Source organism: Lipotes vexillifer, unplaced genomic scaffold (assembly GCF_000442215.2).
Source record: "Lipotes vexillifer unplaced genomic scaffold, Lipotes_vexillifer_v1.1 scaffold481, whole genome shotgun sequence".
Taxonomy (NCBI): domain Eukaryota; kingdom Metazoa; phylum Chordata; class Mammalia; order Artiodactyla; family Lipotidae; genus Lipotes; species Lipotes vexillifer.
In genome coordinates, this window is record NW_006789873.1 from 1,847,781 (window position 1) to 1,862,309 (window position 14,529).

The following is a 14,529-nucleotide window of genomic DNA, read 5'->3' on the forward strand; positions in this document are numbered from 1 at the left end:
TGAGAACAGTAATGGATAGCTAGACTTGGGTGAAAATTTTCTGATCACATAAGTCGGGGGACAAAACTCTTTTCAGAGTGCTATCAGTCTATGGCTGAGTATAAGATCTAGCCCCTGGCCTCAGGAGCTTACCATCTAGTTGGTGGGATGTGAGTTGAGTGATTCCTAGAACAACTGGTGGATTATAAATCACTAGTGCAAATTCTGCCTTCCATGTACAAAAGGTGATACAGAAAAGTGATGGATCGAACTAAGAAATTATGTGGCTAAGTGCTAAGTTGAGTAGTGTAGAGTCTCAGGGATATGGGTAGACAGACGGAGGGATTCAGCTGGGGGACCTTAAAGGAGAGAGAAGTCATCCTAGAGAAGGGACCAGACACTAATGTTGGTAAAGCACTTAGAAGAGTGTCTGGCCCATAGTAAAAGCTATGTGTGTGTTTATGAAATAAAAACGCCCAACTGATATTTTTATGCCATCAGGACTTCCCTGGCAGTCCAGTGGTTAAGACTCCAGGCTCCCACTGCAGGGGGTGTGGGTTCGATCCCTGGTCGGGGAAATAAGATCCCACATGCCGGGTGGCACGGCCAGAAAAGGGGGGGGGAGATACAAAAATAGAAACCAGCTTTGTTCATGGAATTACCATGGGCTGCTCTTTTTGAAAAGCACGCATAGAAAGGCCACAAGAGCACATATCTGTCTGCTATTAGTAAATATTATATACCAATTGTAGGAAGAGCATCAACTGGAGACCCCAAACCTAGGGATCACATGGATGCAATCTGACCATCCAGACGAAGAGACCAGTTCTCAGAAGTATTAACAAAGGAAGAAAACTGCGCGGATGGGCCTCCTGAGCCTCTGCTTGGTGATGTGGGCCCTGGGTCTGCCCTTCCTCGTTGAAGACACAAGGCGGACAATCACAGTTGGGCCTTTGGCTGGACTGTGACAAGGTGAACACCTCATAGCATGTCTCACCATCCTGGGTTGTGATGGCTCCCTCGCTGGCTACTTTCCTGGAGCAGGGCATCGTGAGCCATGGGGAATGTTGCGGGGCAGTGCAGGACACTGGGATCACGTACTTAGACGACGTACGCTTGGAAGCATAGTGCAGCTCGGTGCTGTAGACAACCATGTCCTGAGAGACAGCTTTGGCCCTGATGCCACATTCCGCGACACGGTAGGTGAACTGGTAGGCATAGGGCTGAACATGGTTGGCAGTGCAACCCAGTCCCAAGTGTAACTCATGAAAGTGCACATATACGTCATTGTTCAACATGTAGGGGTGTACGGTGACCATGAACCAGTCTATGCAGCACAGTACAGTTATCGGATTTTCTCCAGAACAGGCTGAAAACACAGAGGTGAGGAAGACTAGCCCTCCTATCAAGTTGAAAACTTTCATCCCGGTAGCGGATCAGGTAATGACTCTCAGGAAACAGGAAGCTGTCTGGTGAGGAGTTCTAGAGCACAAAGAAACACAAAAGGAAAATCAACTTATTTCCTATTGAAAGTTCAAACACGATCATTTTTTAAAAACAAAAGACCATTCCTAAAGCAAAAAAAAAAAAAAAGAAGCTAAGAGAGTAGAACTTAAATGTTCTCACTAAAAAGAAAAAAGGTAAACATGTGAAGTGAGGGATGTGTTAATTAACCTGATGGGGGAAATTTTTTCACAATGTAAATGTATGTCAAATCAGCACGCTGTATACTTTAAATCCCTTCCAATTTTACTTGTCAATTATACCTCAATAAAACTGAAAAAAGAAAAAGAATAAAAAGCAAAGGAGGGCTTCCCTGGTGGCGCAGTGGTTGAGAGTCCACCTGCCGATGCAAGGGACACGGGTTCGTGCTCCAGTCTGGGAGGACCCCACATGCCGCGAAGCGGCTGGGCCCGTGAGCCATGGCCGCTGGGCCTGCGCGTCCTGAGCCTGTGCTCCACAACGGGAGAGGCCACAACAGTGAGAGGCCCGCATACCGCAAAAAAAAAAAAAAAAAAAAAAAAAAAGCAAAGGAAAAGATCCCTGTGAAAGAGAGCTGAATTTTGATGTCGTTGGAGCTCACGTGTTTCTAGATGACTACAATGGCTTCTTTAAGTGACTTTACCATATTGTTTTGGTATAAAACACAAATCCGTCACATACAGAATGAGAGTCTACGCCGATCTGGAGTAGCATTCCTTTGTGTGCAACCCCAGCCAAAAAGAAAACAAAACAGTTCTCATGCCAAACATTAAATAAGGTGACAGGAGATAACAGTCTAATTCAAGCTGACAGCACTTTCCTCCTGAAGGCCCCAGTGTCCTCCCATAGACCATGCTAATGAACCCTGCTCTATTGCCTTCTTTTGGTTAGCAACAGATTTAATTAAATGAAAACCTACCAAGAAGTTGTGGTTTATTCCCAACACCCAGATACTGAAATTTTGCCAAGTGGCTCACTTAAAATGATCAAATGAATGCTTCATAAATGCCAGCAGTAGCATCATAAGCCATTATGACCAACAGCCATTATGACCTTGCAAAATAGCACGATTGCAGAGTGACAGGCAGAGCAGTATGGAGGAAAAAAGAGTCATGCTAAGAACAAGTGTCTAAAACAGTTTCAGAAGGGGTACACACAAAGGAAGAAGGAACAGGAATATCATCAAATATTGTTCAACTCAGTTTTCATTTTAAAAGTGAAAATGAAATAAATCAAATAGAAAAGTGCCTAAAATTTCAAAGGAAATGTCTATGCAGGGTTTTACTCTTGTTCCCTGCTGAATTAAGTAATCCTTGCGTAAATGAATTCATTCTTTGACTAATATTTATTGAGCGTGTACTATGTGCCCAGCACTGTGCTAAATAAAAAGCATCCCAAGACAGTTCTTTCCTCCCATCTTCCTCAGTTGCAAAAATGTAGCTCTTTCTCTTCCTCTGATACTGATTAATTTGCTGCACTCTTTAATGGAAACCATGGCGGAGGAGCCCACTAGCCAGGAGCAGTGGCCTGGATGAAGTGCTTTGTTTTCACATCAGCACTTGATCTGGTTGGTACCCCTGTCTCTCCCTCTCTCCTTACTGACTCCTCATTCTCTTGGGGATGTTGAGATGTAAAGAGAAGCCTAAGAGGTCTACCCGGCTCTTTCCTTGCCTCTTTGTTCTGAAATGGCTCTCTTAGGACTGCTTTTTTGTTTTTCACGAAGCAAAAAAAAAAAAAAAAAAAATAACAGAAAAACAGCAGCAGCAGCAGCAACAAACCGAAACACCCAGCCCTCTTACCCCTCCAAAAAACCAACCAAACAAAATACGATGATGACGACAACAGCAACAAAACCCGAGTTAATTCGGATGCCAGCTGGTCTTGGATAATGACTCAACAGTTAAATAAACAAACCGCTTGCTCTGGAATGATGCATATTTGCTGAGGTTCCTTCTGGAAGCTGAGATCATCACTCCATCGCTGCTGCACTATTGCCTTGGTCTCAGGAAGACCACCTTGCCCTGATCTTGCTTTAGGAGTGCCTTTCTCTCCCTCTCTCTCCCTCTTTCCTCCTTCCTTCACATGATCTCACAGCCTGGACCTATTTGCCCTGAACAAAAAACCTCCCCTTTAAGTAGTTCCCGGAATAAGTCAGGGAAACAATCCTTCCACTCCAGTTCTGTTGTTCAAACCCCGGAACTGACACCAAGTTTAAGGGTGTGCAGGGAGTTAGCCATCTACTTCCTCTCCATCCCTCAGACATCTTTCCTATTGTCTCTCCTCCTCCTTCTCTCTTTGGTTAATCCAAAGAGAATGATAAAAAGCCCAAAAATTCTCTGAGAAACATTACAGTTGTCACCCAGTGAATCATTTTAGACTACCTCACTCCCACCCCCACACCCACTTTTTGAATTATATTGCACTGAATCAGTCTTTTTTTTATATAACTTTATTTATTTAGTTTTGGCCGTGTTGGGTTTTCCTTTCTGTGCCTGGGCGTTCTCTAGTTGTGGCGAGCGGGGCCTACTCTTCATTGCGGTGCGCAGGCCTCTCATTGTGGTGGCTCCTCTTGTTGCGGAGCACAGGCTCTAGATGCGCAGGCTCAGTAGTTGTGGCGCACGGGCTTAGTTGCTCCGCGGCATGTGGGATCAGACCAGGGCTCGAACCCGTGTCCCCTACATTGGCAGGCAGATTCTTAACCACTGCGCCACCAGGGAAGCCCTGAATCAATCTTGAAGGAAGGGCTTTAGTAACATCACTGAGTTTGGGGATTTATTTAGCACAAATCTCCAAACTCAGTACAGAAACGGTTTCCTCTGATTTTCTTGTAGCCAGGGAGAGATTGCCACAAGATTGGAGCAATAAGTGTGTGTGACAACATACCTTTGAGCTCAGATAAAACTGAAAAATGAACTCAGTGGGACCCATGTTTAAGACTGCATCTCTAAGGTGGCAGGGAGGAGTTGGGAGATCGGGGAGAGCAGAATTCACTTTCTAATGAGCTTGCTAACTCCTAGCTCAATGCCACTCTTGGGGAGTTGCTCCCTTTTGCTGAGCACAGGTTGTCAGAACTGGGCAGCCTCCCTTCCCTGCTGCCTGAATTCCCAGGGAAGGGTAGAGGGTGTGTGTGTGTGTGTGTGTGTGTGTGTGTGTGTGTGTGTGTGTGTGTGTGTGTTGGGGAGTGTTTATAAGTGTTATAAGTCATTCACAACACAGTGTAAACTCATCAAATCAGCTGGCTTTTCTAACATCCAGCTGAGATGTGTTGGCAGAATAGGACCTTGGACTTGGATGGGGAGGGAGAGGGTTGGCTCTGAGAAAGAAGGCTGAGGAGCTAGAGATGGGAAGGGGGCGCCAGAAGAGAGGGTTGTGCAGTTTGCGCCAAACTGGAGGTATTTTTAGCCATAGTTGGGGCTGAGCCCAGCATCTCGGAGCTGAGGGAGTTGAGGACTGGGGAAGAAATAACTGCAGAGAAGGGAGCGCTCACCCTGGGACTACTGTCGGGCTTCCCAGAGGCAGCTGGGCTGTTAGAAAGCAGGTCTCAGGGTTTGCATTACCATAGCCCCATTTTGGCTTGATTGCAAATTATCCTTGCAAAGCTCATAACTTCGATGCCTTTGTATAGCCAAGCAGGGCTATTGGTACCTACAGTCCTGAACTGAGCTATAGGGAAGCCAGCGAAACCAGAGCTGCTAATGACACCTGGATGCAAAATGTTTGCTTTCCTTGCAGCTACAGAGTACAGTAGCTTTCTGTTTTTCTAAATGTGGTTTATGCATATATATTTTCCATTAGTTTTTTTTAAAGTTTTTCTCCTTCCCCTTAAAAAAAAGATTCCCTAATAAGCCTAATTCTTAATACATCCTTTACGTTTAAAAAAAAAACAAACAAACAAAACATGAAACGTTTCATTCTGGGAATATGAACTCTATTTCTTAATGTCTTACAAGAAAGAGATTGAATATTGGTCTAAACACAGAGCATTTTTAATCTCAGGAAAAAAAAAAGAGACTTTTTAAGAGAGAAGTAAATTAGTTTTGTGACGTTGGTGAGTGAGTTGAGACGTGTAACACAAATCTCCTTGAAAGCAGACAGATTGTTGCCTCTTCATCTCCTCTGATGTCGTTAGAGACACATATGAACTCTTTGCGTGGGGAATGGGGAGGGGATTAGCTAAACATTTCCACATCTGGTTTGAGAACAGTTTGGAAAAAGAATTCACTCCATAGGCTCCTGGAAGCTTTTGGGGTCGACAGTTATTTATTTTTAAAATCCAGTATATACTCATGACAGCATAGTTATCATTTGTATATTGTTTTCCCAGAATCTTGTTGTCAAAACAAAAGGAAACAGAGGGGAAAAGGAAACTCCAAAGCAGTACGCAATTATCTCAGGGAAATAGAACTGTCAGGACATTGATTTGCAGCAAAGTTTGTTCACTCTCTTGCAGCTGATTTGAAGAAAAATGAATCTGAGTTGGAATAAAGATTCCTTTACAAAATAAGAACAGAAGAAAGAATCCTAACACTCTGTGGACCCTTTAGTTTAGAAATTCAAATAGTCACATGTTGACTTTGCCCAGCCAACTATCTCAAGGTTTGGGAGCCTTTTAAAATCGAGGCCCAGTTTTAAAGAATTAGTTGGTTCGCTGCTCTCAAAGAAAGTGAGGATTGTGATTATACTAATGATGTCGAAGGGACATTAAAGTGAGTTAGAAAATTAAATTACTGCTTTTGTAGAATTTACATTCATTCTAAAGAAATCTGGGCCCGGTTTCGTTTTCCAACATAGTGAAACACGGTGTTAAAGTAACCACACGTTATTCATCGTTTGTCAAGGAAGAATTATGAACTGCTAATGCTTAACAAAGTCCATTCTCTCAACTGAGGAAAACACCTTGACTCAACCCTGGGAAAGAGTTCAAATTAAACCAGAAAGTAATCATTAAAAGTGTTTTTTCCTGTTTTTCCTGCTTTTCAGTAGAAAAATTGTAGGAAAAAACTGTAGAAAAATTGGGAGATATAGAAAAGAAAAAAGAAGAAAACATTCTCCGATCTCAGAATAATCACTGTTAAATTTTTGGTTTATATACTTTTAGTTTTGCGGGGGAGGGGAAAAAGTCTATATCCATATATATGATCCAAAGTCATTTCAGGAAAAAAAAAGGGTAAGGCTTTTGGAAAGCTGTTTTTAATTTTTGACATTGAATTTGAAAGCAATCAAAGCATTATTTTTGTTTGGGCCATCTGGTTTTGTTCTTATAATCTGTTAAGCTATCAAGCATAGTTTAAATGTCATGGTTCATCTCCTGCACAAATAAAGGTTGCGAAATAAATAAGAATCCAAGCTCCTCGTAAGAGAGAGAAGTTTTCGCTGGGTCATTAATTTGGTTACTAAAAGGTGAGGAGTCTGATGTGAAATCAAACCATAATCAGGCTACGCAACAAGGGTAAACCATCCCCTGGCTGAACATAAGTATTTCCAAATAAATACAGAAAGCTGTACTTTAGTGGAAATGGCAGATATCAGGTCATGGGAACTCCTTCCTTTTCGTGCAGAGAAGCTGAATTAGTCTAAGTTTTAAAGTTGAACGAAGGGATGCATTTCATAATTTCCATAAAATGTAAGGAAAATCCCCAATGTGTGCCCCTAATCCAGTTTATGTTTTAATTTAATAATTTATTTGAGTTTGATTTTTCAGAAAATGACACCCTTTTGCCACAAAGCCCCAGAGTCCCTTCTCATTTTAAAAGACAAGGTAAGTTTGTGTCTGTGCAGAGTTTGCAAATCTGCAGCCTTTTTAACCCATTAGTCGTCTCCGGAGGGCTGCCCAAACCAGAGGAAGGCCCCTTCGCCCGAGATGATTTCCGGGTGTTACCATCAGAAGGCAGAGGTCTGAATCAGACACTCCTTCAAGGGCTTTGACACACCTGTGTCCATAAATGAGGACTCAAGACAGCTTTTGAAAACGGTCAGGCACATTCCTCTCTCCCTTTCAAAATTGGGATTTTGGGGTACAGGTTTTCTTAAAGTGAGGTGCATGTATACAGCCACAGCTGAAGGATGGCTTAAGTCCAAATCAAGCCACAGTTGACTTTACAGCCTGTTTGGCTGATTTCTACCTGACTTGACCAATCTGTGGCTCTCCCAAGCCCAAAGCTACCTTGTGTATGCCCCACCCAGAATGTGGCCACTTGGTGCATCGGTGTACACCCGGACTGAGGCCATTCATCATATCTTGGCTCCTGAGGGGGAGAAAAGGTTCCTTTGATAGGAAGGCTGTTGGTCGTTGTTAGGGAACTTACAATTTGGGAGGCTTGCCTGCATATAGGCAATAGGTAAAGAGGCATTGCTCTGAGGCCAGGACATTGTGGGAAGAGCAAATCGTTCTCTCTCTCTCTCTCTCTCTCTCTCTCTCTCTCTCTCTCTCACACACACACACACACACACACACACACACACACACAGATGGACAGATGGACGAATAGATAGACATACACACTAAGAAGAAAGGAAAGCCCAAATCTGTTTCCTGCTGTTGCCCTGATCCTTACTATTTTTCCCCATCCCTTAATCCTTTTGGACTGTAAATTCCTTAGGGAGCTGTGTCCTGACCTACCATAGTGTCTGGTACATGGTAAGTACTTAGTAAATATTTATTGAATAAAAGGATGAAGGAACCACTAGAAATTGCCACCTCCCACTGTTCTTGTCCAGTCCCTAAGGGCCTGAATCTAGTTACTGGCTAAATCTCTGCTCCACTCCTTCCCCAAACTCCCAGTTGAAGGCCTGCAGTAGCAGTGAAAATTTTCTTGGTAGAAAGTGTAGGGCCCCTGTCAAGGGTCCTGCCCACTTACCCACCTGCCTGCCTACTGACCTCACTGATGCCAAGGGCTGTATGTCGGCCCAGCCTAATGGTACCCACTGCCCTCTTGATTAGCTCCTAGCCAGGCACTCCAGATGGAGCCAGCCCTCCCTGAGCTAACTCCCCAACCCTGGTCACTATCCTCCTTCCTTCTACCAAGCAACCAAACACAACCAGTGTCAGCACACCTGGATTTAGCGGTAGATGATTCACAGGCTGCCCCAACTCTTATGGTCTCAGGTAACTGAACGACGTCAACCTCTAGACAGCAGACAAGGTGCAACTCTCCTCTGGTCTGGCTTTACATGGGAGGAGAGAAGAAATTCCTAAGCCCATGCGGCCCAAGTCCAGGCAACTGAGAGACACAGCATCATGAGAACCGGAAGTCTCACAAGGTACTGAAGAGTCATGCGTGCCTAGAAGGGGCTTGCTGGAATCACTGGGCTGACTGAGGCAAATGGATACAGCCCCCTGAAGTCGCCCGTGGATGGATTCCCTTGGCTACAAGGAGGAACCAGACCGCGGGCTGGATGTCTGTTCCTCCTCAGAGCACATCTACACGTCCACTACCAGTTCCAAGCACATAGGCACAAATCAGAAAACACCAGAGGTTCCTGGGAAATCACAGGCAAGATGGGTTAAGTCTACCCCAGTGCAAATTGACCCTTGGCTTACTCTGGGCCAGGCCTGCCCAATCCACTCTGCCAACTCCAGACTGAGAGAGATCCAGGCCAACTCCAGGTTTTGTTTCAGCATCCCCCAGCCTGAGTGCTCCCCAAAATGCTTTGAAGTCGACCCCATCTCCACGTATGCTATTGTATTTCACTGGCGGATATCACTCTCCATTTCTGCCATCTGTACCTTTTATATAACAAAAGTTTGACTTTGGGTGTGATAGGTCCTTATCTTAGCAATATCAAAATACTTGGGGCAGAGCATTGGCTTGGTACCTTCTCCATGCAACTAGTATTTTGTTAAAATGCTACATAATAGGTTGAACACGAGTTCGTCATCTGCCTATTATAATGTATATATGTTTAAAAGTAAATATATAGGGCTTCCCTGGTGGCGCAGTGGTTGAGAGTCCGCCTGCCGAGAGGCGGAGGCACTGACCTCATCTCCCCAATTCATTTGTTCACTCAATACTTATTGAACACCTCTTCTGGACACACAGTGGGCACATCAAAGTCTCCACTATCATGGAGCTCACATTCTAGCAAGAGGAAACAAGTAATTAAAAAAAAAAAAAGTAAATATATAGCATATAAATAATGTTAAAGATAAATATAAAAGGCTGACTTATTATTATATCTGATAATATATACATATGTGATATATAATACTATTAAAATATATATTAACAACAAAAAGAGGGGGGCCTCTCCCCCCTGACAATCTATCTTCACCTTAACACCCTCTGAACTTACATCATTTGGATATATATATATATATATATATATATATATATATATAAAATTGTGTCCCCTCAAATTCATATGTTGAATTCCTAACTCCCAGTACCTCAGAATGTAACCTTATTTGGAAATAGGGTCTTTACAGAGGTAATCAAATTAAAATGAGGTCATTTGGGTGGACTCTAATCCAATATGACTGATGCCCTTACTAAAAGGAGAAATTTGGCCACAGAGGGAAGACGATGTGGAGTCACAGGGAGAAGACAACCATGTGATGGGGGTGATGCATTTACAAGCCAAAGAATGCTAAGGATTTTCAGCAAACACCGGAAACTAGAAGAGGCAAAGAAGGATCCTCTCCTAGAGCCGTCAGAGAGAGAGATGTCTCTGCTGACACTTTGATCTTGGACTTCTAGCTTCCAGAACTGTGAATACATTTCTGTTATTCTCAGAATAACCACCCAGTTTGTGGTCCTTTGTACAGCAGCCCTAGGAAACTAATAAATATGTTTTTCCAACAACTTGAACAGACACACATGCCTCCTTCCCAAGATAAGAGCTTGAAACGATGAACGTTCTGACTGTCTTGCTACAACGTTAAATCCATTTGGGATTAGGAAGATGATGACTAACCAGGAATGGAGACAGGAAGTTAGAAAGAAAGGAGCCTGTCTAAAGGGGTGCTGGTGCTGGTACTGGACGCCTGCAGGAGAATGGAGTTAGGGAGGGAGATTATAATGTAACATCCGGAAGATTTTCCTCACTTTAAAAGTTGTCCAAAAATGAACAGAGAAGTCCGGTGTGGAACTAAGCGTCTTCGGTTCTCTGCAGGCCTTCTGGTAGCGTCTGGGTGGTCACTTGTCAGGACGTCTAGAGAGGGAATTCCTGTCCTATGTGGGAGGCTACATTAGAGAGTCTTGAAGGCTCTATCACTGAATGCTGTGCCTGTGTTCCCATGCATGTGTTCATAATATATTATCACAATTCATAATGTGGTCATAATTGTGTATCATAATGTGGTCATAATGAGCGCATATATTATGAACACAGGCAGGAGAGAACACACACACACACACACACACCATGCAGCTATGTATATAGGTCTTCTTGACATATACGAGACTACACAATATTGCCTCACAGGGACCTGAGCCCTAAGCCAGGTTTTTGTTGTGATTGGCGCTTACTGATATTCATGGCAATGACAAGGGCAAGGTGCCAGGGGAGAAGGGAGGGTGAGTCACAATATAGACATAAATACTCAGAATGGGGCTCACTGTCCAGCTCTGAGTGATGGGGGCTGACACGGCCTTTCCAAGCAGCATGATCTCTGAAAGCCCCGCCCTGGGAATTCTCTTTACAAACTTCCTGCACTGAATGAAAAGGCTGGGGCTCTGCTCCTTGGAACTAGCATCACAGCTATGGGGCAAGTGCTCAAAAGTGTAAATATTCTCTATTTAACCTAGAAAGGACTGGTAGGAACAACTTTTCTTCTCTGTTTATGCTTCTTTGCCATGTTCTAAGCAATTGCAGAATCCCAGGATTTTTGAAAGTTTGTTTCAACATATATAAGTCACGTATGGCAATAAATCTCAAATTTTTTCTTTAATTTGGATATCTATTCTTTGTACAGAGACACCCCTCCCATAGAGTGTGTTCTCTCCTGTTATCTCCCTTGATCCTTTCAGCAATCCTGTAAGGTCCTCAAAGACAGACATCACATGTTAAAGCTGTGGAAATGGGGGCCCAGGAGGGTGGAGAGACTTTGGGCCTCAGGCCTTCCCAGCAGTCTGCCTGGCTTCTCTCTCCCTTTACACCAGATACAAAATTGTAAGATATTATGGTGAGCACGTCATTGTGGAAAGGAAGGGAAAGTCCTGAAGTGGTTTGACCTATGGACTACTGCTCCAAGATACATGGTGAAGTCTGCATTAGTGCTGGCAGCCAGGTTATTTAGGAGAGGGGCAGAATTGACTCTCAAACTCAGCCAAGGGAGCTGAGCAAACCAAAAGTACAGAGGGGCTCTGGGAGCAACTTCCCACAGCTGAAAAAGCTGAGAGTAGCTCTAAGGTGGCAAATGGCAGTGAGGGGCAGGGACGGAACCTTCCAGAGTAGCCCAAGATTTGAAAAAGACAAGAGGAAGAATGAGTATTCACGGGCTGGAGAGGGCAGACCCAGTTAGGCAGCAGCTAAGAGTGTCATTTGTGCTTCCCCTGTCACTTTTTAAAGTTTTCTTTCTACTCCTAAGTTATGGGAACAAAGACAGAAACCGAGTCCACCCATTAGACAAGGCTGCTCATCAGAGGCAGCTGCCTGGCGTAGAAACTGAAATTCCTCTTAAGAAGGAAGGAAGGAAACAAACATTTATTGAGACGTTGGGCTAAGCGGCTTTACTTGCAGTATCTCACTGAATCCTCAGAGCGACCCTGTGTGGGAGGTACTCGTAGTAATAGCCACGTTTTACAGAAGAAGAAATTGAGGATCAGATAGGTTAGGAAACTCACTAAAGACACAAAGCTAAAGTGGCAAAGATAGGATAGGAAGCATCTGCCGTGCTCAAGGAGCTTCCATACTTTTCTTTCTAGTATCTGCCAACACTAGGAAAGTAACATAGGGAAGGTGTTTAACAAAGAGGACATTAAAAAAAGAGGCATAGATTGTTTATGGGGATCAGAGTCTAGGACGATGGGAAGGTAAGGAAATTAATAGCTTTTTAAGCAGGAAGAATGGAGAGAAAAAGGCAATAAGTGAGAGGCAGAAATTCAGATGCACTCAGAGAAGATAATTCTAGATCACTGATCACTCCTTGTATCTTAGACTTCTTAAGCGCAAGCAGTCATTCCTGATTTCGATGGAATACATTTATTCCATGAGCTGCATGCTGACCCAGAGCATGGTGCACCACAGGACATGCTGTATATTCAGGCCTTCCCCATCTGTTTTGACAAGGGGAGTATGTATGGTTTCTGTACAAAGCCACCAAATATGGCAACCCCAAATTATGAAGAACGGCCTGCAAGATCACCCCTAAAATCTCTATGACTGGAAAAAGGGGACCACATATTCTCAAACTCTTACATTTTTTACAGAAGTGGGGAATCACATGTTCCTAATTCCACCCCAAGGACAGAGATTGTGTCTCTTTCTGATTTCATCATGTCTTTAAAAGGAATGCTGGGCTTCTTTTACCAGACCTGGATGTTGGTGAAGCTCCACGCAGGGCTTGGATGGGAGGGGGAAGGGAGCAGACATCCGAAAAGAACTTCACATTAATTCCATGTTCTAAACAACTATTGCTGGGTTGCCCCGGTGCCCTAACAAAGTTGGGTTTTCACAAACATTTCAGTACTCACTTTAAGAGAAGCCCACGTGGTGAGTATAAAGAAATCAGCGGGGCTGGGGTGCCCTTGGTTCCTGGTCAAAGCCACTAGCTGGGGATGTTGGAGAAAGGAACTGAGCTGATCTCCCCCAATAATACCATCTGGCATTCCCCCAGACTCCTCATAAAGAATCTTACAGTGTTTGAGCCATGCACTGGCTCATAATAAGAGTTGAACAACTGTGGCCCTCACCTGTTAGAAATCAAGACTGGGCTATGAAACCCAGCAGGGCTGACCCATCAGAAGGGCCTGACCATTTTGTGTGGAAGGCGAACCTCTCCTAAACCCGGGGATTAGCGTGTTCACATTGGGACAGTCACTGAAGCAGGTGCTTATTCCCCAGGGGGTTCAGAGTCATTTTTTCTGACTGCCTAGAGGTAGAGGCTGAAATAGAATAAGTCCTCAAGGGCATGACCCCGTACAGGGGGTTGGGAGATATGGGAGACAATTCTTGTTCTTTGCTTCCTTGGAAAATGGAAAGAGAAACTCTCGGCCCAAAATGGCAGTTGCCCTGGTGTTTGTGCTACAGAACGAGGGGGAAGGAGCTGATTAAAGAAATATGAAGGATTGTCCTTTTCAAGGGATATGGTCATTTGGGACACATCCCTCACTAGGAATGTATGTTTGAATTCTGAGTCTCTAATTAAGCAACACTCTCAAAAGGGCCACCTTATCATTGTTTGTAAAATAAACTGATTTTCAGGAAGGAGGATTTTCCCCTTCCTTTGAGAGATCTTGCTGGTGGGAGATTGTCAACCTGGGAGGCATTTTTGTTTTCAAAAAAATCAAGTTTTAAGTAGCATTTGTTATTTCTAAATACAAGAATTTACGTTTTTACTTTCTCTTCTTAAGATTCCACAAGCCTATAAAGGTGACGAGAAATTTGGTGCCAGTAATCTCCTGGTTATAACTCCCCCGATGTGGACACGTCCTTGGGATTTCTAGGCTAATTGGATATTGGGGATAGTAAGTGGTCTTGCGGAGGAGATTACAGAGGGGACAGTGACTTAGCTCATCTTACAGGACAGAAGTGGGTGAGGTTTATACGGACAGAAAAAGCGTGAGACGAAAGTCTGAGGAAAGACTCTTCAAAATAAGACCATGAAGGGCTTAAGGCAGGATAGTCTAGTGGCTGAGTGGCTTTGATGTGTCAGAGAGACCTGGAATAAAACTGTACTCTGGTTTTACATGCTGGGTAACCCTGGGCATGTCACTTTCTAAGCATTGCTTTCCTCATTTCTGAAATAAGGAAAGTAACAACAACAACAATAATAATACTTTGTAGGGTTGTTGTGAGGATTAAATGAAACCATGAATGTAAAACTGTTTAGTATAGTTCCTGACATGTAAGTGCTCAGTAAATGGTAGCTATTATTAAAATCTTTTTTTTTTTTTTTTTTTTTTTTTT

At 43.6% G+C, this 14,529-nt stretch overlaps 1 protein-coding gene across 1 annotated transcript in view; it reads right to left on the minus strand.

The window, feature by feature from the left end:
* Positions 1-765: 765 nt before the first annotated feature.
* PLAC1 (placenta enriched 1) overlaps positions 766-14,529 on the minus strand; it is a 33,087-nt gene continuing 19,323 nt past the window's right edge. Inside the window, 2 exon segments of the mRNA XM_007462910.1 lie at positions 766-839; positions 842-1,461. Coding sequence (XP_007462972.1) covers positions 766-839; positions 842-1,403 — 636 coding nt within the window. The 5' untranslated portion in view covers positions 1,404-1,461.